Source organism: Empidonax traillii, unplaced genomic scaffold (assembly GCF_003031625.1).
Source record: "Empidonax traillii isolate 1590-97213 ecotype Southwest subspecies unplaced genomic scaffold, ASM303162v1 scaffold563:size410408, whole genome shotgun sequence".
Taxonomy (NCBI): domain Eukaryota; kingdom Metazoa; phylum Chordata; class Aves; order Passeriformes; family Tyrannidae; genus Empidonax; species Empidonax traillii.
Genome location: NW_020955756.1, coordinates 209054 through 231166, shown reverse-complemented (window position 1 = coordinate 231166; position 22113 = coordinate 209054). Strand labels below are relative to the sequence as shown.

General features: G+C 35.3%; 1 protein-coding gene across 5 annotated transcripts in view; it reads left to right on the top strand.

Annotated features, from left to right (window-relative positions):
* FAM120B (family with sequence similarity 120B) overlaps nucleotides 1–22113 on the top strand; it is a 60122-nt gene that overhangs the window by 9580 nt on the left and 28429 nt on the right. For 3 of the 5 annotated variants that reach the window (XR_003572791.1, XM_027897855.1, XM_027897853.1), the window contains exons 4-7: nucleotides 1876–1971; nucleotides 7347–7511; nucleotides 7974–8146; nucleotides 12189–12281. Coding sequence is in view for 4 of the 5 variants with exons in the window: in XM_027897855.1 (XP_027753656.1) it covers nucleotides 1876–1971; nucleotides 7347–7511; nucleotides 7974–8146; nucleotides 12189–12281 (527 nt within the window). In the remaining variant the exon portion in view is untranslated. The remainder of the gene's footprint in view (nucleotides 1–1875; nucleotides 1972–7346; nucleotides 7512–7973; nucleotides 8147–12188; nucleotides 12282–22113) is intronic. The other 2 variants (XM_027897854.1, XM_027897856.1) reach the window with 2 other exon arrangements.

The following is a 22113-nucleotide window of genomic DNA, read 5'->3' as shown; positions in this document are numbered from 1 at the left end:
TAGGATTTTAATCCATTTGGAATCCCTTCTCCTATGTCAGATTTAGCTGAAACATAAGAGTGCATCCATGAGTTAATTGTAAGACAGAATTTGTATTAGGTTTGCTTCCTTAAGAAACTAGGCTAAAATTTAGGAGGCTGAATGAGCTGAATAAATACGTGCTAAATCTTAAAACAATGCTAAAACATCAGAATGTTTCTGAAAGTGACTTCAGGATATTAAATTGGAGGGGTTTTTCCTGAAATAGCATTATCACAGACAATGATTTATAGTCAAGATGCGAGACTATTCAGCTACTGGAATGTACAGTTTAAGGCTTTTTTTTTTTCGCTAGAGTAGGCATTTTCCATTTGATTCTCAATGTCATCAGTTTTTGAACAGTGAAGCATAGCAAGCCAGGTGTAATACTGTCCCCCATAGTCCATCTGTTGGTTCTTCAGTCCCTCCTCACCTTTATTGGGAGTTTGTGCTGCAGGTCCATGGGTAAGGAAGGACGGAAGGAAGAAGCAGCAGGGGTGTTGTAAAACAGATTTTGTCATGTTCTTTTCTCCGTCTCTTATTCCTGACACTAGAATTCCATCTGAAGAATTTCTGCCCTTGCCCTACAGCACACTACTTGTTCATTCCTGCCAACAGTCATCTCCAGGACTGAGCTATAAACAAGATCAGGAAATTCATGTGACAGAACTTTTTTTTTGGGTGGAGAATGGAAGGTCAATGTTGGAGAGATTTGTTTGGTTTGTTTTCATTTAGGTGAAGTTTCTGATTAAAGTTCACATCGTGGCATCAGAAACACTAGTGCAGTAAATTGCAGGGAGATTGGAATTGATGATAAAAAGCAGGAACTTTTAAGAACAGTGGCTTCAGCACTGGGTGAGAGCTGGAAGGAATTAGAGATGAAATTCTCTGAATCTCAAAAGGATAAGGGAAGGAAAAGAAGAAAAGATTTGAAACAGTACTTCTGGTTTAGCCCAGGACTAGCTAAACCTGTTTAAGCCATACTGTTTACCAGAAATTTAGGGCACTATGACATGGTTACCATAAGCAAAATCTGGACAGAATGCAGAAACACCTTTATAGAAACAATGGTTCTGGGTTTGTTTGTGGATTTTTTTTAATGAAGACCTGCAGTAGAATGATTTTGAGCTGACTATTGTAAATTGGATAGACTGCATTTCAAAAATGGTTAAATTCTTGATTTTTATCTGAGGGTATTTTTTTAGTTTGTTGGTTTTTTTCCCAAGCATCAAGTAGGTAGACACACAACTCAAGTAGTGACATTTTTAGTGTAAGATACACCCTCTTTAGTGGGGTGCAGGGAAGACCTGAGGTTAGGTACTACGAAGCCGCTTGAGCTATTATGTGTAAACAGTCCCTTTGCACTAGATAAAAGATCTGGAACTGGCTGTAAAAGCTCTGTATCTGATGGTGGGATGACTCCATCTTGTCAGCTTTCTAATAGCCATCAAGGCCTACTTATAAAGATTTTGGCTCAAACCCTGACACGGGAGATGTCAGGGGAAGTTGGGAGGTGAATCATATTAAGTACTGCCTGCATATGTGGCACTGTGACAGTCCTGAGACTGAGGTAGCTCATGTAGGTGCCTAAGCTATGCCAGATGCCTCCAGAGCTTCCTGAACTCCCATATAATGGGAAGTCCTAAAACTGTTTTCAGTTGCTTTCTACAGACTCTTGTATTTATATTTTCAGCTGCAGTTCCCAAGTCCAAACTCAAGTTTATAGTACATGGTTGAAACTCTCTTCATTTGCTCTGATTTGTCATAAAGTTGCTAAAACTTTTTTCTTGGTCACAACTGCTTACTAGTGTCAATATTTCCGTTTCACTTAATAATCCAATTCTGTTTTTTTTTTAGGTGGAGCCTATCCTTTGGTAAAAGAGTGGTTTGTCTATTTTGGAAATCCTCTCAAGCAGCCAGAGCTGATACAACCTGTACAACCTTCTGTTCCAGGTAGAATAAAAATGTGTTTAGGTCTAAGCTGAAAGAATGACCTCACTAAAATGAGGTTAGACAATCCATCATCATACTTTTCATATAGAATCCAGAATGACTGTAGAGAACAAGGAGCTAAAGTGCTGCATGCCTATAACTGCTTTTTGCAGTTATAGTAGGATTCAGCTTTGAGATACACGTTATTGCTGTGTCTTGTTAAACCCAGTGCTAATTCAAACATCAGTTCTAAAATGAAAACAATTTCTTAGCAGTTCTAAATACTGCTCTAAGACCAGGATAGGTGGTGTGTAGGGCCGTATTAAAATTTGTACATTACGTTTTTGACAGAATCTGTTAATGAGACTGATGGAGAATGTAGAGAAAAGTAATTTTTAGGTCACCAGTGACAACCCAAAAAGAGATTCCAGCTTTCAATAAAAAAAATAATTAGGTTATCTGTTTATGTGAAGCTGTTTCTATTGTCTTAAGCCTCAAGTGTTTTGTGTGGTTTTGTCTTCTTCCCTTTGGTAAAAAGCACATTCATGAACACTCTTAGTGAAATTAGAGTTACGAGAAATATGTTATATTTATGAGAAAGTATAATATACTTAAGTGAAAAGATTGGGCACTGTCTATGTCACTAAATGGTATCATGCAATACAAGTTTAGGATGGGAAGTAAACGGTACTGTTTCAATTTTGTTATTTCAGAGGGAAAATTGTTATAATTGTTCTTTTGTCCATGCTATTGTAGTCATCTTTACTCTCACAGCTCTCTCTCTCTTGCTCTCTCTCTCTCTCTTGCTCTCTCTCTCTCTCACTCTCTCTCTCTCTCTCTCTCTCACTCTCTCTCTCACTCTGTCTAGTCATCTGCTATCACATGGATCAGAAGCACATAAGTTTTTTAGTCTCTCATATGATATGAGTTTGTTCCATTGATATACAATAACATTGATACGTTGTTAAGAAAAGTTATCTACTTAACTTTTTGAGAATAATCACCAGCACTTTTTCCCTCAGCACCAGAGCTTTCTGTAGTAGTCCTTGTTCTGGTCTGCTATAAGTCCAGATTCAGAAAAAGTTGAAATACATGCACTTTTTTATAAATGTATAATAAATTTTTTTTAAAGTATCCTAACTCATAAATTTAATGAGAGTCTTCACATTCAAGGATGAAAGATAGCCAGTTGCCCATTAGGTATCAGACTTTTCAAAATCTTTTTTAAAGGACTGTTTGGAAAGAAATCATTTATATAGATAAAGTACAAATGAGTTTTTATTTGATATAATTTCACTGTCCTGTACCCCATATGCAAAATTAGGAGAGTGATTATCTGATTGGCTTTGTGATACCATGAAATTGCTGTGAAATTTTGCAAATGGGTAAGAATATGCAGGGTAAAAATTGATGAGTCTGTCCTATACAACCGTTTTATTTCAGCATACAGTGGTCTGGGGACATGCGTTTGTAAAAGAAGGAAACAAAATTCAGTGAAGTATAAACCATACCTACATTTCAAATTGCCTGGCAAATATACTGTATTTATTGCTGTGAAGTTTTCAATCCCAGATATTATACTTCCTTCCTTCCTTTCTGGAGAGGAATCCACTTAATCTCATGTACTTGAGTTCTACAGCTCTGCAAACATGCTATGCATAGAACCCATCTTTATGTTGACAATAAACAGGATTTAAAATCACTGTGTTTATTTGTTTATAGAAACCACATAAGTGGAGTTTATAAAAACAGAATCTTCTCAGCCATAATCTTTACTGACTCAGTAATGAAAGGCTGTTCAAGCAGACTATTAAAAAAGGGGAGGAGGACTTTTAGTGTTTATTTTTAGTGCTCTGTTGTCATTCCTTCAGCGAACAAATATTTTTCTAAAATTTTTACAGTCCATATTTGTATGCCTTAGATTCGCTCACGCATCTTTGATTTTCCACAGCATGACTTTCTAATTCACCAAATAAGGTCCTCAACAGCACATCACATTTTTCAGACAGGGATCATATTTAGAGCTAAATTTAAAGAAGTTGTTATAGGAAGTTTGAGTTCAAAGCTGTCAATCAAGATCAGGTTACACAAAAAGAGAAAAAAGACTTTACTAAAAACCTATTAGAAAAATCACAAGTGCAATTAATTTTGGAAGATTCTTTGTTTTATCTTTTTTGAAAAAACTGATAACCTTATAATCAAAACTACTTTAGAGCTTTACTGAGAATATATGGAAAATTCTGACTCTTTTAAATTTGATTTAGATTAAAAAGTCTGAAGAAGCTATTAACTTTGAACTGTAGTTACGTAACAATCAATATTTTAAATTTTGCATCGATCTTAAAAAAAAAAAAAAAGGAAAGAATTCCCACTAACTTTTTATATAAAACAGTAGAACTGCCTTGCATCTGGAAAAGTTGCAGGTGATAGATTGAATGTTATATCTTTTTTTTTTTTTTTAAACAAAAAAATCGTAAAGGCAGGATGGTAAGTAAGACGATAATTTAAAATAAATTTAAAATACAGTATGTATTATATATATGTATTTTTCTTGAGAGACAGACTTCTGAATTAGCATCTCTGCTTGCTTGCATTCTCTGTATCTCTTTCTTCCTTCTGGAATGTTTCTTTTCAGGTGAATGAATATGATCATTGTTTCCTACCCATTGACAAAGTAGCACTTAAATTGATAAAAAGTGTCATCAAGACATTAATTTCGTTAGAAGATCTGTGATCCAGGAAAATACTGTTTAACATCCATATCTTGTGACCATAGCAGATATATTTGATATGTGTACAGTTTATATGGAACAGAAGAAGTTCCAAAGTCTTTACCGGAAGTGTGTAGATTCTGCTGTTCATTTCATTTCTGAAAACCTATAGGATATTGTAGCTTCATACCACAGAGTTTGGGTGTACTTTCAGTATTTTAATCATTGCCTCCTACAGGAATATGACATGAATATGCTTAGGTTCAAAATGTTGTTTCTGGAATGCTTTTTTAATGGTCAGATTTGATTGGCATTTAGGTTTATGGCATCTTTAAAATTGGCCACAGTTGTTGAGAAGTACATTTTTATAAGCTTATTTTTTATAAGGTTATTTTTATTGCTCAGGAGTAACATGAACATGTAAAAATGAAGACGTGTTAAAGTTCTATTAGTGGTGTTATAAAATAAAATTTCAACAGTCAATACTTCAAATTTACATGAACAATTAATATTATACATTTATATCTGTATGCACAATGACAACTTGTTTGAAGTTGGTATGAATGTAAGGATCATCTTTGTAAAAGCCTTGAGTTAAACGATATCATAGAATTAGTGCATTCCACAACTTTTGCATGTATTGCATATTCATAAATCAGTTATTGAAATTCAAACAAATGAAATAAGTATTTATGTATTCCCTTGAAGTGCTTTTGTTTATCATGCTGCTTTCTGTATGACAATTTCATTAATTATATGAGTATACAGGAAAAAGATAAAAAGTAATTCAGTCCATGCTTTTTCTTTTAACTTGTGGGTTGTGTATGTTTGTGTGTAGTCAGGTAGTATCTCTTAACCTGCATGAAGGTCTCTGTGATGCTCCTCTTCTTGAGGTTCCTGAGAACTATAGCTTACATAGTACTAAATATGATTTTCACACAGTTTTGTGCATGCTGACAATAGCTATAAGCATATGCAGCATTTGAGTAATTCACAGGAACTTGTGGTTCCTAAAACCAGTAGGATAGATAATCTTCTCATTACTAATCTTTACAGTAAAGACATATCAATTATACATATCTAAGTATGTTTTGGTGTGTTTTCCTTTTGTTACTGCTTGTTTTTTAGGTTAATTTAGTAAATATCTAGACATGTTCTGAAAGTAAATTATTTCTTCTGCCTATTCAAGTAAATTTCTCTTTCGGAAATGTTTTCTAATTATTGTAAATTATGTAGCGAGGATGTAACTAGAGCAGAGAACAGTTTTGGGGGATCTACTGTATATGAATCCTAGAATCTGCTATGGACTTTATTTATGATGGGAGAGTCATTAAACTTCAGGGTATTTCTTTCTTTGTTTTACCTACCTTTCATTTAAGAGTTAATAGAACAGTCTTGGGAACTACATGGAATTTTATTGCTTGTATAAGAGATCATCTCAGAAAAATAACACCTGTGTGTTTCAAAAGGAGAGAAAATAAGATTTTCTTTCCCAGAGTAAATAACTCATAATATATCTGTACCTCTTTTTCCCAGGCGCAAGTAGATGTTTCTGAAAGTTTAAGGAATTGTTTATGGAAGAGATGTCTTGAATTTTTTTGTTGAGTTCTCTCAATATAGATATGTAATCTTGAATATTGACATAGTTAATGGTTTATTCTGAAGAAAGAAGGATTTCTATTATTAGATATAACCCTGGATGCGAAAAAAGAACTTTGCTTTAACTGATTTCCGGCGTATCTCTTTGTATGCAGAAACCATCAAAACTATTTGAGCTTGCCCATGTACAAATTGTCTCAGATTTGGTAGGAAGATTTTAAAGTTTGTTCTGTTTTGATTTCCTGCATGTTATATTTGTTTTAATTCCTGGAAGTCAGTCTCTGTGGTTCTTTTTTTATCTTAAGGCAGCAATTACCAATATCAAAACCACTAATTTGAGTCTTTTTGGTGCTGTCTGTACTGGCCCACTCACTGCCGCTATTTGTGTTATCTTTAACCTGCATTTCTGTCTCCAGTTAAGCAACTAGTACTTTTTCTTAATAGGGTTAGAAACTTACAGATTTTATGATACTAATTCTTTACATGGTTAAAACTTTTGACAGGAGAGTTAGTCTTAAAAGTAGTAAAAGAAACATCCATCAGTGAGATAAAGAAAGAAAATACTAACTTCTCTTCTAGGTTCCCCCTCTCTATAGAATTAGTACCATTTGGTTAATGGGCTTTCCTGGCTAAATAAACATTGTCTATGTAGATTTCAACACCTTGTCACTTTAACCATTTATTATCACCAAGTGTTCCTAACTGGTCTGCAGCTGCTGCATGTCACATAAAAAAGGAGAAGGTGTTACCAAATGTTGCTTAATTAGTCCACATTTAAAATTCACACCTTGTTTTATATAACTACAGAAGCAGCAGTACTTTATGGTGCAATTCTGTCTTTTATTGAGATTCTCAAGCAGAACCAGCTAGCTGTTCTGTTATTTCACGTGCATTACTGTTTATTTTGATAACAGATTGTTATTTAAATGAGGAGAAAATTTTATATTAATTCGCACGTCACAACCTGGGAGATGGCAACATGAGGTAAATATTAAGGATTTAGAGACAAGCATGAATGATAGTATAGAAATTTTGGAAAGGTGCATTAATCATAACTGATGACAGTTCTTTTGTGTGTGTTTGCAGCAGTGTTTCATGCAGTAGCCTACGGAGTGCAAAATACCAGATCACCTTTTTTTTTTGTTCCCAAACTGGAACCTACTGCAGAGGAGACATACCAGCACAGTGTTTTATGGAGAATACCTGTTTGCCAGCAAGTGGCATCAATGATCAGTTTGTTCATTAAAATAGGTGATTATAAGGGAGACAATGTGAGGATCCTTCAGTGATATGCGAGCTCTAGGAGAGACAGAAGAAAAAGATCTAGTTGTTTTCTGCTGAATCACTATTTATGATGAAGTGAGCTTCAGTTAATGCTGTGGATCCCCAAGGGAAGGAACACACTTGCAGGCAAACTTTGGTTTTGCATAGGTTAAATGCCTGCTGTCTCAAAGTTTTCTATGTTGTTGTAACAATTTAATTCAGTCCATTCTGCTTAAACATGCCTGTATTCAATAAATTTTGTTTAAATTATGGGCCGTATTTTTATGTTATTTTTTTTTCCAATGCAAGTTTTGTCAAATACATTTTATTTTCAGCTCTGTGATCCTTGCAAGTGCCAAGAGCAGATCAATTGTTTCCTTTCAGATTGTAATGAGGTAGACGTGTTTTATCTTGTTGCTGCCAAAATAAAATAGTGGATTTCCTTTGTAGGTGGAACACCTAATTTGAAAACACTGTGGCTTGCCAAAGGACCCGATGTGGAAAAGCAACGGTATAGTACATTTCTGGCATGCTTTCACCTTCAGGATGAGATGGAAGAAATCCAAGCTCTAGAAGCACCTGTTGCAGGATTCTGTTGCTTGCTGACCTATCTTATGATGCAGGTAACTGGGACAGTTGTTTTTAGTTCTGCTGTCAGCTAATAGATGTGACTGACTAATAAACTATTTCTTGCTAGCCTGTGCTAGATTTTTCTCCTAATCTTTACTGTAGGCATAGTTGATCAAATATAACAGTACTGCATTACAGTATTTTTAATTATTCTGCTTAACATGCACCATCCTGCTCAAGAAATATTTGGGGTTTTTTTAGTAGTTAGACATAATTCTCATGTGCCTATGACAAAACCCCTTGGGCAGTTTAACAGAGTATAAACTGAGGGATTTCCCCTGTTTTTTGGGACCTGTTTGCAAACTAAAGCTGCTCCTTTTGTGTTTCCTTTGTGTCATCAAAAGAAGACATTCCCTCAGGTGACTATGCAGGCTGTGCAAACAGACAATATAAATATTTAGTTAGCTCTCACTGCTTCTTCACACCATTTTGTCAATCTACTCATTTTCAAGCTAGAATTGAGGATATGGCTCTTCTCATTAAATTCTGAGTAATAGGGGATCATTAGGTAGTAGTTCTGTTATAATTCCAAATATTTGGCAACCTGAAGACTACCATAATTGTAATAAAAAGGGGCACAAGATTAAATACCATATTGCTTCATTGTTTACTTTTCTCTTAGGTATTTAATATATTGCCTGTACTTGCCTCATTTCAAATGCTGATCTCACAAGCAGATTTTCCTCCCTGAGGCTGAGAAAATTATAATGCTTTTATCTAATCTGATAAGCTCTGCTTCACTTGTACCTACACTGAACTTCATTTTGTCTATTGTTCTGCTTTCTCAGACTTCACTTTCCTCAATAGCAGATGTATGCTGGCATATGATACATGAAAACAAGTTCTCCCTTTCTTTTCCTTTCTTTTTGTGTTTACTCAAATTTAAATGATGCGTTGAGGAAATACATATGGGAATTATACAAGTGATCCATATAGCTCTTATTTTTTTCTTCTTTAGTTTTTGTATCACAGAATATAAATTGAAGGCTTTTTGAGGATGAAACTCATTAAACATCATTCCACGCCTTGCAGTTTCAATTCAGCAAGATATATCTTATTCAGCAAGATAAATATATTTTATATATATGTATAAAATATTATTATTAACATACTTGAAGTGTTCTTCAGATTTGGATATGAAATCATGGTTTCATTTATTTGTCTGTTATCAGTGTTTCATTTATTTATTGTGCTATCCTGCACAATCTTTCATAGCATGGTAACTAAATTGTTTGGAAAGGGTTTCTTTAGTGGGAATACAAAGAGGAGTAACAGGACAGAATACCTATAGAAATATGGATTTACTGAACCTTGATCACAGCATATTAGTAAAATAAAAAAATGTTTGTCAGGGAAATGGTTTTTCAGAACTCATTATCCAATGAGTTCTACTGTTAAAAACAGAGATGAAAGCAGTTTCACAGCTCTTCTTTTCAACAGGAATAATAGTAGAGAGATCATCGAAAGGGCTTAGTTTGATGGAAGGTTTCCATGGTGGTGCCAGTTTCTCAACATCTCTCTCATTTTTCTGATTCTCTTCTGGCCTCTGAGTTGTCCTGATACAATCTTCCCTATGAATGAGACAAGGGAATCAATTTAGATTGAAATCTTTTTCATTGCTGAGTTTTTTTTAATGTTGCTTATTTCTCTGGCATTGTCCATTTGTTCTCTTGGAGTGTTGGAGAGGACAACTTGAGAGCCAGAGTGTCAGCAGCCATGCTTCGAGCTGTCCAAATTGCTTCCATTTGTTTTATAGCTGAAAAAACAATGCTTGTCTAACTGTGATCTAATTCTTGTCTTTACTTTACACTTTAGTCCTAAATTTCTATTAGAGAAGGAAGGTGGATTTTTTTCTCAAAAATTGTTTAAGTTGACCATTTGTAGGTTGCCTTGGAGCAGGCTTCAAGCTTTCCTTCAGCTCATGTGAGGGAGAATAAACTTCTTAACATTTTCATTCCTCATTATTTAATTTAACCTAAAAATTAGGTTTTTACAGGAACCTTCGTATTGACCAACCCATCTGGCTTCCTCAAAACTTATATGCAAATATTTAATGAAAACGTTTTTTTTTTAAGTAAGGAAAAAATATAATAAACAAACCTTAACTATGTAAAGAAAGTGTTGATTTGAAAACCATTTTTTTCAGCGAGGGTACTTTTCAAATGTCGTCCAAATTCAGAACAAAAATTTACAAAATAACAGGTCTGTCTTTAGAGTTGGGAAAGGAGCAAATTAGTTCAAATATCAAAATTTGAAGTCTGCAAAGAAAGGGGAAATTTCTCTTTCAATCTCTTATGGTTTTGGAAAAAATCTGACAGTGGAATTGTGGTAACTCACAAAGTTTTGTTAATGAATAAAATATTTCTCCGGAGGAGTGCTTTTACATTTGTAAGCATTTTGGCTGATCTGCTCTATTAGAGACATTTTCTTGCTGTTGTACTTGCAAGCAATCTTTGATTACCTTTTTTTAGCACAAAATTGTGCAAGTATTGAGAATTGTTTCATAGATTCAAGTCACTTTTCTGTTACTTCAATGTATAAAATGTGCAGGTTCAGTAAAACTCTTGTTGCTCCCTACACAAAGGTGACACCTGACTTGAATTACAGGGTAAAGTAGGGCCATTATCAGATCTTAGCAGACAGGTGGAGTTAATGAATACCAAGGAGCACTTTGAAAGCTTAAAATTTTTCTAATATCCCTCCCATTCTTGTGCTTTATGCAAGATCTAGCAGCATCATAGAGGGGAAAGTATTTTTCAATGCAACAAATGCAAGGCCTGACTTAAAATAAATTTTAAAAATTCTCAGTAGTGGTTAGATAAGTTTTATCCTGAGGAGGAAAGAATGAGTTACTCCTCCTAAGCAAATAAATGAATGACATAATTATAGAGGGCCTCTTAATATTTGGGGAGTTTTTCCTGTTGATTTACATTAACACTTTTTTGTTAATTCTTCTTTCCTTCATTTTATCTGTCACTAAATTGAAGCTCTTATTGGATTGAAATAAAATGTACTAAACATCCCCCCAAAATCAAGCTGTTTAAAGAAAGGCAATGCAGAGTTTTAGGCAGCCTTTTAACTTCTCTGTAAGCCCACAATGCACATTTCCACATTTTGCAAGAGAAACCTTTCCTCAAGTTCCAGTTGATAAGGAACTATAATGTTTTATGGATCTTGCTTTAAAGCCCTTTTTATAGTCTCAACAGTTGTAACAGATATGTGGTCTTGGTCCACATAATGTTCTTATAAGAGGAAGGAAAGGATCAGAACTGAACTGGTATTGTCATGAGGTCATCCCAGCTGGTCTCAAGGCACTGTCTTTCTTCTGAGGTGACCATGTGCCTCTACAGAATTTCAGAACTCCACAGGAGAAAAAGCCCCCATTCCCCCTTCACTCATAGAAGTATTAGAGTGAACTGTTACATGAATTTAGAATTTTTCTTTATGTTATCCCACTGAGCATGCTAGATTTAGTTTTCTCATAGTTTAGAGTTTTCCTCTCTTCAATTTGTAGCCTAAAAATCTTGCAATTTAGCTAAAAATAGGCAGTTAAATATTTTAGATTATTTTTAAAGTTTCCAACAGATAACTGTGTAAGCATTTGAAAAAAAAACCTAATGGTCATCACATCTGTGGCTCAATGAAGTGGGGTTTATCCTGGATGTTAATTATAAAGCAGTTTTTTTTTTAAATCTTATTTTTTTTACTATGCTTGGTGTTATGGAGATGAAGTTCTTTCCTTCCTGAAGAAACTTCAAGGGAAAAAAGAGGGGTGGGCTTTTCTGTGTGTGTGTGTGTGTAGAAATCCATGTATATACACTATACACGAGTATTGGTACATGCATTTCATGCAAATTGTGAAAGAAAGTATTTTGTTCCCTGAAAGTGTGTTTTCCTAGACAATGCATTCGTGGTGGTCATAATTACATGAGGTCATTGATCTAAGTTTGATTTGCTTGAGTAAGAGGAGTCAATTTTCAGGAGAGTTCCTCTTCAGAGCCTTCAGATAATGTGTTATTTTTTCACCTGTTTTAGGTCAGCAGCCTCTCTCTGGAGGACTTAAATGCATTTGTGGCACTCGTTCTCTGCCTCAAAGGGAAGTCAGCTGCTCAACTGGCAGGTCTGCAGGTACAGACCAGAATAATTGTATTGCATAAAATGGTCATGAAAGATATTTTGGGAGAAAGTTGTTCTACATTAATTTTTTTCAGATATGGGAACTAACGGTCATGGTAAATACACAGGCTTTTAATGTGAATTCATGTGAATACTTAGATTTGTTAATCACATAAAAAATTAAAATGGAAATTACATTTTTTGGTGGTTGTGAAGTAGTGAGTAGTCTCAGATTTCTTCCTTACTTGGCTTCCAGACTTCCAACTGATTAAAAAATCTGTAATGATGAATCCGAACTTACAACATTGCTACATTATTTTTTACTGATTGTGTTTTGGGACATAGGTTGTGTGAAAATCACTACATTAAATCAAATTTTAGTATACTTGAGGAAGAATATAAACATAGTATAAACCTAACCAGAAAAAATGTTACCTAATGTGACCCACGGTAGTGAAAACTACTTGGATGACACTATTCTATAATTAGTCACGATTTCTTTTAAATATTTTATGTACTCCATGCAAATCTGGTTTTTTCCTTTCTTACCTTCTTCAATCCACATGTGGAAAGGCAGGTTCCTAGATGATTATTGCAGTAGAACCATTTAAGTATATCTTCTTGCATATGGCCATTATACAAGAGTATTTTCAATGTCACATCTTGAAATTGTATTCAAAGTATTAGCAATGTAGAGCACACACTGCGCGTGTCAATGGCCATTGAGAAGTAGGTGGGAAAGGGTTAGAAATAGTTAGAACCTTAACATATCTTCACTCTTTAAGTCTTGCTTATATTTCCAGTAAATTCTCTGTTGCTTTGAACAGTCCATGTTAGAATTTTAAAAGTACTTTCTGCTGATAGCAAGGTAAACCAACCACTCCTATTACTATCCATTTTTTTCCAGCGCACAGGGACCAAAATAACAAAACCAGTGTGCTTCCAGTTTCGTTATTTCAGTCATTATAACAGATGAAATCCAGTCTCCTATCATTTTTTAAAAATTCATCACAAATTTATTCTGCAGCTGGTCAAGTGTAAGGTCTGTGTTACTAAAAGGAAGCTATGAAATGAACACAATATGGAAAACAGCAAAAATGTAGGATTTATTTCTGTCAAAGACATTATTGCACATAGTGTTGCACTCAACACTGTATCATTACTTTATCAAATCCGTGTGGCAGTCATTCAGCAAAAGCATTAAAGAAACCAAGCTTAAGTGTTGAAACAATTTGTTTATAGGTGCACTTATAACATATACTATATGTATACATAAGATACACTTAGGTAATATTACATAAGTTTCTAAAGTGTTTAAAAGTTTATTCTGTTTGAGTTAGAGGTCTTTGTGTGCTTCATTTGTGTTGTGATTCTATGAAAATAGAAATCTGAGTGTTGCAAAGATGTAGTATTAATCAATGTATGCTACTTACCAGCACTGTACTAATTCAGAGTTGTTCACGAAATTTTTTTTATTTTCCCCCAAAGCTTATGGCAGATAGTTATGGGCATAAAAGTGCATTAAATGAGAAGCTGGTCTTACACTGTCTTGTGAAGTGGACAGAAAGTTGTTGGAATTGACTTCTGTGTGCTATTGGCAGGTCCTTTCCAAAGTTCTGTCCCTCTGCTGCTTAGGAAAGTACTTCATGCACTGTCCAATAATGCCTTCTGCTGTGCTAACAAAAAACCCAAAAGATTTGTATAATGCAGTCAAAAATTTTATATCAAGCTATTTTGTAGAGCACTTCCTTGTCTTATTCTATTGAAATTCACAATAGTGACTTTGGTAATAGTTTGAGTCAGAATAAATCCCACTAAAGGGAATAGTGAGGAAAGATTTTGGTCTCTTTCTCTTCTGAGTTTGTGAATAGATTAATAAGAGTTTCAAAACTCTCCTCCATTTGCCTTCAAATTAACCTCTCTTCCTGTGTTTTGATGACATGGATTTCCTGGTGGAAAACCGTTGCTGTTTTTCAGTTTCTTTTATATCTGTGTCTTGTCAAGCTATATCAAGAAAAGATGTTATGTTGTATCAGTTGACATAAAAATACTTTTTTTCGTCATATGTAAACCGCCTGTAATTTTGTGGAAGCACCAGGATCAGTTTCAAGATTTATATGAAGTTACTCTCACTTCACAGGACTAGTAAAAAATGAGCTGCTTCCTGTTTCTGTGCTTCCGAAGTGTGGTGTGTAGATGAATTTAATTATGTCCTGGGAATTTTCTTTTGAAAGAACAGTACACTGAATAAATAGAGTATCTTATGTAAGTACTCTAAGAATAATGGTTAATAAAGCAAGCTTTCTAAGCATTATCATTCAAGAATCTAATTTTCAGGATTCCACCTCAGAACAGCTTAAGCTGGTTTAGCTCATTACAATGTTTATCTAGTCATTTTGCAAATTTGAGATAGGCTGTTATTTTAATAGTTAGTAAATAGGTTATCAATAGTTATTTAAGAGCTTAATGTTCTAGACATTTATGTTTAAAATCAAATGATCCAAGTGCAATGAATTACACTACTACATAGCTAATTAATACGTGGGATTTACAGTAGAAATCAGGAATAGAGTTTAGTCCATTTACCATACTTCTTATTCTCCACTGAAAGGTTAAAAGTGATCTTTAGAAAGACTTGCAGAACTTTCAAGGAAAATTATGTTAAACTTAGTCAGCATCTGCAAAATTTTATGAAGTTGTTTGCTCATTTGCCATTTTAGACTTATAACTATAGTATTATTTTAAATGTAGAAAAAGTGTTTGCTTCTTGTAAAAAATTCTGTGAAATACAATAATTTGATTAAAAAAAATTCTCTGTTTCTGTAAAAGACTCTATTAGCAAATATGTTTCAGCAGAAGAACACTGAAATTCCACTGTGAAATATGAGAGAAAATCTAGAGCCTGTTCTTCTGATAGCATGAAGAGATCAGCCTTGACTTTCAACTCTGCTTTCTAATATGCTGTCCATATTTAATAGTTAATGAGATCCATAAACCCACAAATTTCTGAAACAGAAATGTCTATGGTTTGAATAAAGTGGGTTGAAGCCGTAAAAAATATAGTTTATCTCATGCTGAAAGAAAGTGGGCTGTGGACATGTAACTACATTGTACATTAAATATTACTTTCTGAGAATAACATAATGTTTATACATGAAGATTTGATTATTTTTCAAGATCGATGGTCTCACAATACCAAAATGTGCACAAGATAGAGAAAACATTTTTCTGGTAAGTTTTTTTCTAGTTTTCTTGTGCTGCCCCCCCTTATATGGTAGATTGGCATTCTGCTTTGCCCAAGCCTCCCATAGAGCTGATACATAAGGTCAGAATTAAATTTTGGACCCCAGGTTGTCTATTTCCCTACTTTCTATTTTAATCTGGTGTGTGGTGTTGGCAAAAAGCCCGGAGAGCCATCAGTCTAACTTTGAGGCTGTTGCAGAGAAAAAGAGGCACCAGCAGTCATGCTTCCAGTCTTGATTCTTATATTGAGCTGGCCACTGGTTGTTGAGTGTTTGTCAAGCACTGAAGTATATTCCTTCAATTTTTTAAGTACTTTCGATTATTTAAAGGTATTACTGGTATGAAATGAACACATTCATTTTAGATCTTAAAATTTAAGCTCCAGAGAGTCTTTGCAATTTGATTGAAAATGAATTTCACAAAATGTGTATTAAGTATTATTTAATTATCTTTTGGAATAATAATAATAATATAATAATAATGATACAAAAATACTCAGCAAACTAGTTAACTAGCTTGACAGGTGGAAATAGCTTTAGCAGGAATTGTAGTTGTGCAGAACCTTTGAGTATTTTCCATTGTACAGTGTCGTGGAAGCAAAACTACCTTAATAATAGTATTATACCAATATTGCACAAGATACTTTTCTCTAACTATTTCCTGAGGAATACTCAGTCACATCCATGCAAAATAGCAGTATGGTTTAGAGTATGTATGGCAGCAGTATAGATAACCTGGTTAGTAGTGTGTAGGTATCTTGGTTAGGGTCCCTCAAATTTAAAGGGCATTGCTAAATCTATTCTGTATTTTTAAGCTCTGTATTCATTCTTCTATGCTGTGCAGACAGAAAAACGTAAATAATATTTGGATTCTAAACATTCAAGAATTTCTGACCTGTTTGGCAAGCCAAGCTACATTTGTCAACACTGTGTGATATTTTTCAAACAGATTCCAAACAGCCTTTGTGAGCTATCTATATTTTTCAAAATATAATTTTTTAAAAAAATTCTTTCTTCCCCAGAGAGTGTGTGTTTATTGTTCCCTTGTGACTGTTTCCTAATAAATATTTGCTTTAAGTCTAATTGGGTTGAATGAAACATGAAATGCAAGTAAGAATATTGTAAAGATTTCACAGATAACCCCCTCTTACAAAGAAAGGGCCTGCTTCTGTGATGTAAGTTAGTATTAACCAAAGTAGAATTTGAGTGCATTCCCAGATGCTTAACTAAATTGGGATTTATATTCCCTCAAAATTTGCATCTGTCAAAAGCGGTTTTAAAATGATAAGTGGGATTGTAACTGCAGGGAGTAGGAATAGAGGGGATTGAGGTGGTTTACTATCTTGGCATTGCTTTCCAGCCCATTCTCTTATCTGGAGTCTTTAGGTTTTCTGGAACAAAAGTCTCACAGTATTGGATGTGGTTTCAAGTTGGGATTGGTTCAAACTTAGAAATATAACTGTCTTCTCATGTCCTCAAGACATTCTTAAATGAATTAGTTCAAATAGAAACAGTCCACTTACACAGGTCAAGCATTAATGCAAATACAATTATCTGTCAGGAGCTGAAGTTATTCACTGCTTGCAGCAGCTTTTGAGAAGCCCATCTTTAAATCTGTTTCTATTTTCATAGGAGTGTTTTGAAGTTCTGAAGAAATTCAGGTTTTCTCAGTCCTGTTGCATTGACAACTGGCTCTATCTTTCTTTGCTGATGTTGCTTCCTAAGCATATAAAAAAAAAGTCTTAAGCTAACATATTCAACTTGCAGACAAGATTGATGTTCTGCCCCACTCTCCCCACTTACTTCTTGACCAAATTTGGTGTATTTATTAGTATTATTAGAGTCTGTTTCCCTGAACATTTTTTACATTTGACGTAAGCTCTAGTATCAGAATTCACATAACTGTGGGAATTCCATTATGTGTCACTGGCACAAATACAAACCACAGTATAACTAGATCACAGAATCACAGAATTGCCAAGGTTGGAAGAGACCTTCAAGATCATCTAGTCCAACCATCAACTGAGCACCACCATATTCACACCTAAAGAATATCTCCAAGTGCCATCTCCAGATGCCTCTTGAACGCTTCCAAAGATGGTGACTCCACCATCTCCCCGGGCAACTTATTCCAGTACATAACCACTCTTCCAGTGAAAAAAGCTTTTCTAATATCTAACCTATACCTACCCTGTTTGAATTTACGACTATTTCCTCTCGTCCTTTCACTTGAGACATGGCAGAAAAAACACACACCCCACCATCTTACTACAGCCTTCTTTCAGGTAGCTGGAGAGAGCGAGTTGTGGATTATCTTTTCTACCTTCTGAAAAGAAATGTATTCTTTAGTTGGATTCAGTTTGTCCATGGATGAGATCTTGACTCAGATTTTGAGCAGGAGCCTTAAAAAAACGATTTATATTCCTTTGTGGAAGATGATCTTGCATTTTTCTGTGTAATTGTGTAAGTTTGTTCTGCTTTCTGGGAGTTTTCCCCTTTACTGCCCCATGGTTCATTATTAGCAAGGTTTCAACAACACAGAAATAGCAGCAGTGTTTCAGTTATAAATTGCTTTGAGACTGTATGTAGCATAAAGAATATTTCAGGATGCTTAACATAAAAGACACTCAGGAGTTTCAGATAACGAAATTACTGTTAATTTTTTTGATCTATGCCTAATAATATAGCAGGAAGTGAAACATAGTTATTAGTAGTGAGGGTAATAAAGCTCTTGCAAAATATTAAGCAAACTGACAGCTTTGAAAAACTCAGAGATAACCTATTACAGAGAGGGAAAATAAATATTTCTGATATCAACTGACCTTATCCTGCCAAGTTTCTGTTGGTCAAAGTGTACGTTTACTTCTGAGTTAAATAGTTTTCACTTCCTTGCCTGTTGTGTGCTCGAAGGAACAAGCAGTCCGTGAGGGTTGGAGGTGGTGTTTGCTTGGTGTAGGTGGGGTTGCTCTTCATTGCCTTTACGGGCTGACCTGTGTCCCCACAGGGCAGGTGAGGCGCAGGGGCTGGAGCCAGGGAGGGAGCGGAGCGTGCCGTCAGGAAGCGGTGGCACGCGTGCACCTGCCTGTCATCTGCTCAGGGCTGCCTGCACCTGCTTGCCTGCCTCTGTCACGCCTGAGCAGGAATGCAAGCTGCACATCTGTCTAGGCTTTCCCTGGAGAAGCAGATGGCTATGTGCAACTTCAGAGAAGCAAAAATGTTTTCTGAAATGACCTAATGAGCCATTTATAGGTGGATGCATTTATAGGCATATGGTTACAGTTCCTTGTTGGATGTACTGGAGTTTTTCAAATTACTATAGAAGAAATATTCCTCTGGAAGATATCAGAAACAGCCAGGCTAACCAAGAACTGATTTGTTCCCTTTCTTTTCAAGTATATTCTTGATTGACATGATCATTGTCCAGGGGTTAAAAGTCAAGATGGTGTCCAGTTTCTATAAGTTTGAGTTTGGTCAAATTGTTCAGTTCTTTCTCCTATTTTGGTTCTTGCTTGCAGTACTCATGCACCAGTAGTCTCAATAGTAGAAGTTCTTTAGCCAAAAGTACAAATGCTATATAAATGTGAACTTGTAGTGCATTAACATCACCAGCTGTTAAAACAATTATAATCCTAGTGTTACAAGAGAGAAAACAACATGCAGGGACAGTAGCACTAAATGTGTAAAGATAGGTTACCTCCAAAGAAAATTTATGAAGAGATTTAATTGTTTAGTAATCTCGTCAGCATATCATGTCACACCGGCATTAGTAGGAAGGATATGCACATCAACTAAAAAGGTGTGTTACATTCATGTAGGCTGCTATATATCCCCCTGATAGATTTAAAAGAAAAGATATTCCATTGTTCCTTGCCAAATACAAAGTTATATATGCATTGGTTTTAGCAAGGGCAGTTAATGCATACCTAAGTATTCAGCAATAATTTTCTATTTACTACGTCTGTGTATAGAATACACAAACACATCTTGGCAGAAAGTGTTTCTATGGTAGCACTTAAGTTCCCTAAGTTCCTACTAAAGTCAGGGAGAGCTTTACTTCTGAATGTAATAAAAGCAGAGCTATGCCAATACACTTTTTAAAATCCGTCCTTCAATCTGCTCGGTGTTTTTTACTTTTTAGCAAAATTATGCAATTGTGCGTTGTATTTGTACCCCACGGCTTCAATACAGCAGAGGAATATTTCAGGCTAGCAACAATGGCAAGTAATATTTTTCAGTTATAGGAGGCTGAAAGTATAGTGGTTCTGCAGGAAGTTTATTTTGGCACTGCATAACTGGGAAAAAAAGATACCTTTTGTTTTAAAATGGCTGTGGATCAATTCCTGAGACTGGAACATTATCAACAAAGCACCTGCAGAGTCCAGTGCTGGCTGAAGGGCTCAGATCCCAAAGTTTGGCTTATTACAGAGCATACATTTTCTTTTAAACGGCATTGCTCTCTGTGTTGAATAGATCATTAAAAGTGGCCTAGTTACTCTCACAGAAACTCCCTATTTATTTTTAATTTGCTCTGACATAGTGGCAGTACAAGAAAATGTAGAATATTACGTGTAAGTAATTTTCTTTGAAACCTTTGTTTGTAGTCAGTTACAGCTCAGAAGACCATCTTTATCCAACATCTGTGTGCACCAAACAAGGGTTCTCTAATTTCTCTGTATGTATTTATCTAAACCCCAGCACGGGGTTGACATTATTGTGGGAAAAGGCAGCAGCTTTCAACTTGTGTATGGCAGTTTTCCATTTCAAAAGGAATAGGTATTCTGGAAGTGGTTACTCTATTGCAGCTTGGTTACAAGAAAATTCCTGATCTCTTGAGCATACCTGATCACAGGTTGCAGGTTGTCAGTTTCTTTCATAGGTCATCTGAGATACTGCTGTTGTGACTTGTAGTTCGATTTGCCTTGGACCTTTGGATTGTCGTGAAAAAGAAGCAGACCAGTTCTTTTCTTTCTCAACCTGTGGACTTAACACCTAGAAAATTCTTTAGCTAGAACTGTTTACCTTGGAGGTATCACTTCAAAGGGTGAACCACAGTATCAACAATCTTATTGTGCAGCTGCTTTGCAATACAAAGAAACCAAAGGAGAAAAAAACTCCAACAAAACCAATATGGCACTGGCAAACAGTATTTGTTCCCCTGGAATTCTCTACACTAACCATCATGGTTCAATGACTGTTGTATTTGAAGAGCTTATATACCAGACATGACATTAATAACAATTGTAATAATGTTTCTGGAAGCTGTAGTGCTTCAGACATGCTAAATTTTGCCTAATCTCCTTCTGCTGAAATTCAGTGGTCTTTCTGTTGGCTTCAGTGGGAAATATCAGGCCCTTAAAAAGTATAAACTCAAAACAGCTTAAGAGAGCAAATGGCCATACATTAGGGCAGTTGAGTAGATCTGGAACATCTATTCTGATTCTGGGGAGATAAAAAAGTAAACTAATTTTTAAGCATGGCTAATTAAGCCTTGGACAGTTGCAGCAATGAAGTGAGCAGTTGCAGGCCTACCCAGCTACCATTTGCCAATCTGGTCCATGGCTGTGGAAGCACACATTGTGTTATCAAAGGCAGCCAAGCATACTCTGCTGAGTAGTTCTGCTGCTGGCAGAATTTTCATTCCTAAAACTTTGTTCCATGGACCAACCATATGATTAAACAATGGGAAAGCACTGGGTTAAGGTGTGGGTAAGGACTTCAGATCAGGAGTGTGGTGAAGATGCAGGTAGCAAATGAAGACCCTTGCTTCAAAGATTTTGGTAAAAGAGCTAGTCAGTGTAGAGTAGAATACAGAAATACATAGTGAGTGTCAGAAAGTAAAGTAGTGGAAAAAGTTTGATGTTTTGAGGCTTACAATGGAAAGTTACTGGAAGAGAAATGACCTTTTGCATGATTTTTAATTTTTTTCTCTGTGTCCCCTAATAACTTCTGAGTATCTTGACTAATTTCAGCCACATTTGACAAAGATGTAGGAGTCTGTGAGAGAAATATGTTAATGATGATTGTTTTAATTAGACAGTAGGGAGGATGGGGAAGGCACTCTAAATTGCCCAACAGGAGGAAACTTTAACATGATATCACATTGTTAGGGCATCCATATGAGAGGGATACATCACTACAGGCATAGGGAAGAAAATTCTAATAATTATTGAACCATTTCAGATGCCTGTTACATAGCACAGGCAGGACATTCCTGCCCATCAGTTCATGATGCAGACATATCAGGAGTCTGTTGGCAGTTTATCATCCATCTGGGGGAAAACTTTATTAGTTGCAAGACAAGTGGAGCTACTCATACTTCCCCCTCTCATAATTCCACAACATATAACTACTGTATGAGGGGAAAAAAAAAAAAAAGGAAGGAAAATCAGATTACAAGAATTTTCAGAGTCCCAAACAAATAAAATACGTTTTGCTACCAAATAAATTCAGTATTATCTGTGTGATGGAAAGGTGAGGCGGTTCAAGGATAAGTATGTCACCGAAAACATGAGCAAGTATTTGAGACACTAAGAATTAAAATCCAGATAAATCCATTAACTTTTATAGAAAGGATATGACTGCTGGTTGGGCTACATAGTTAG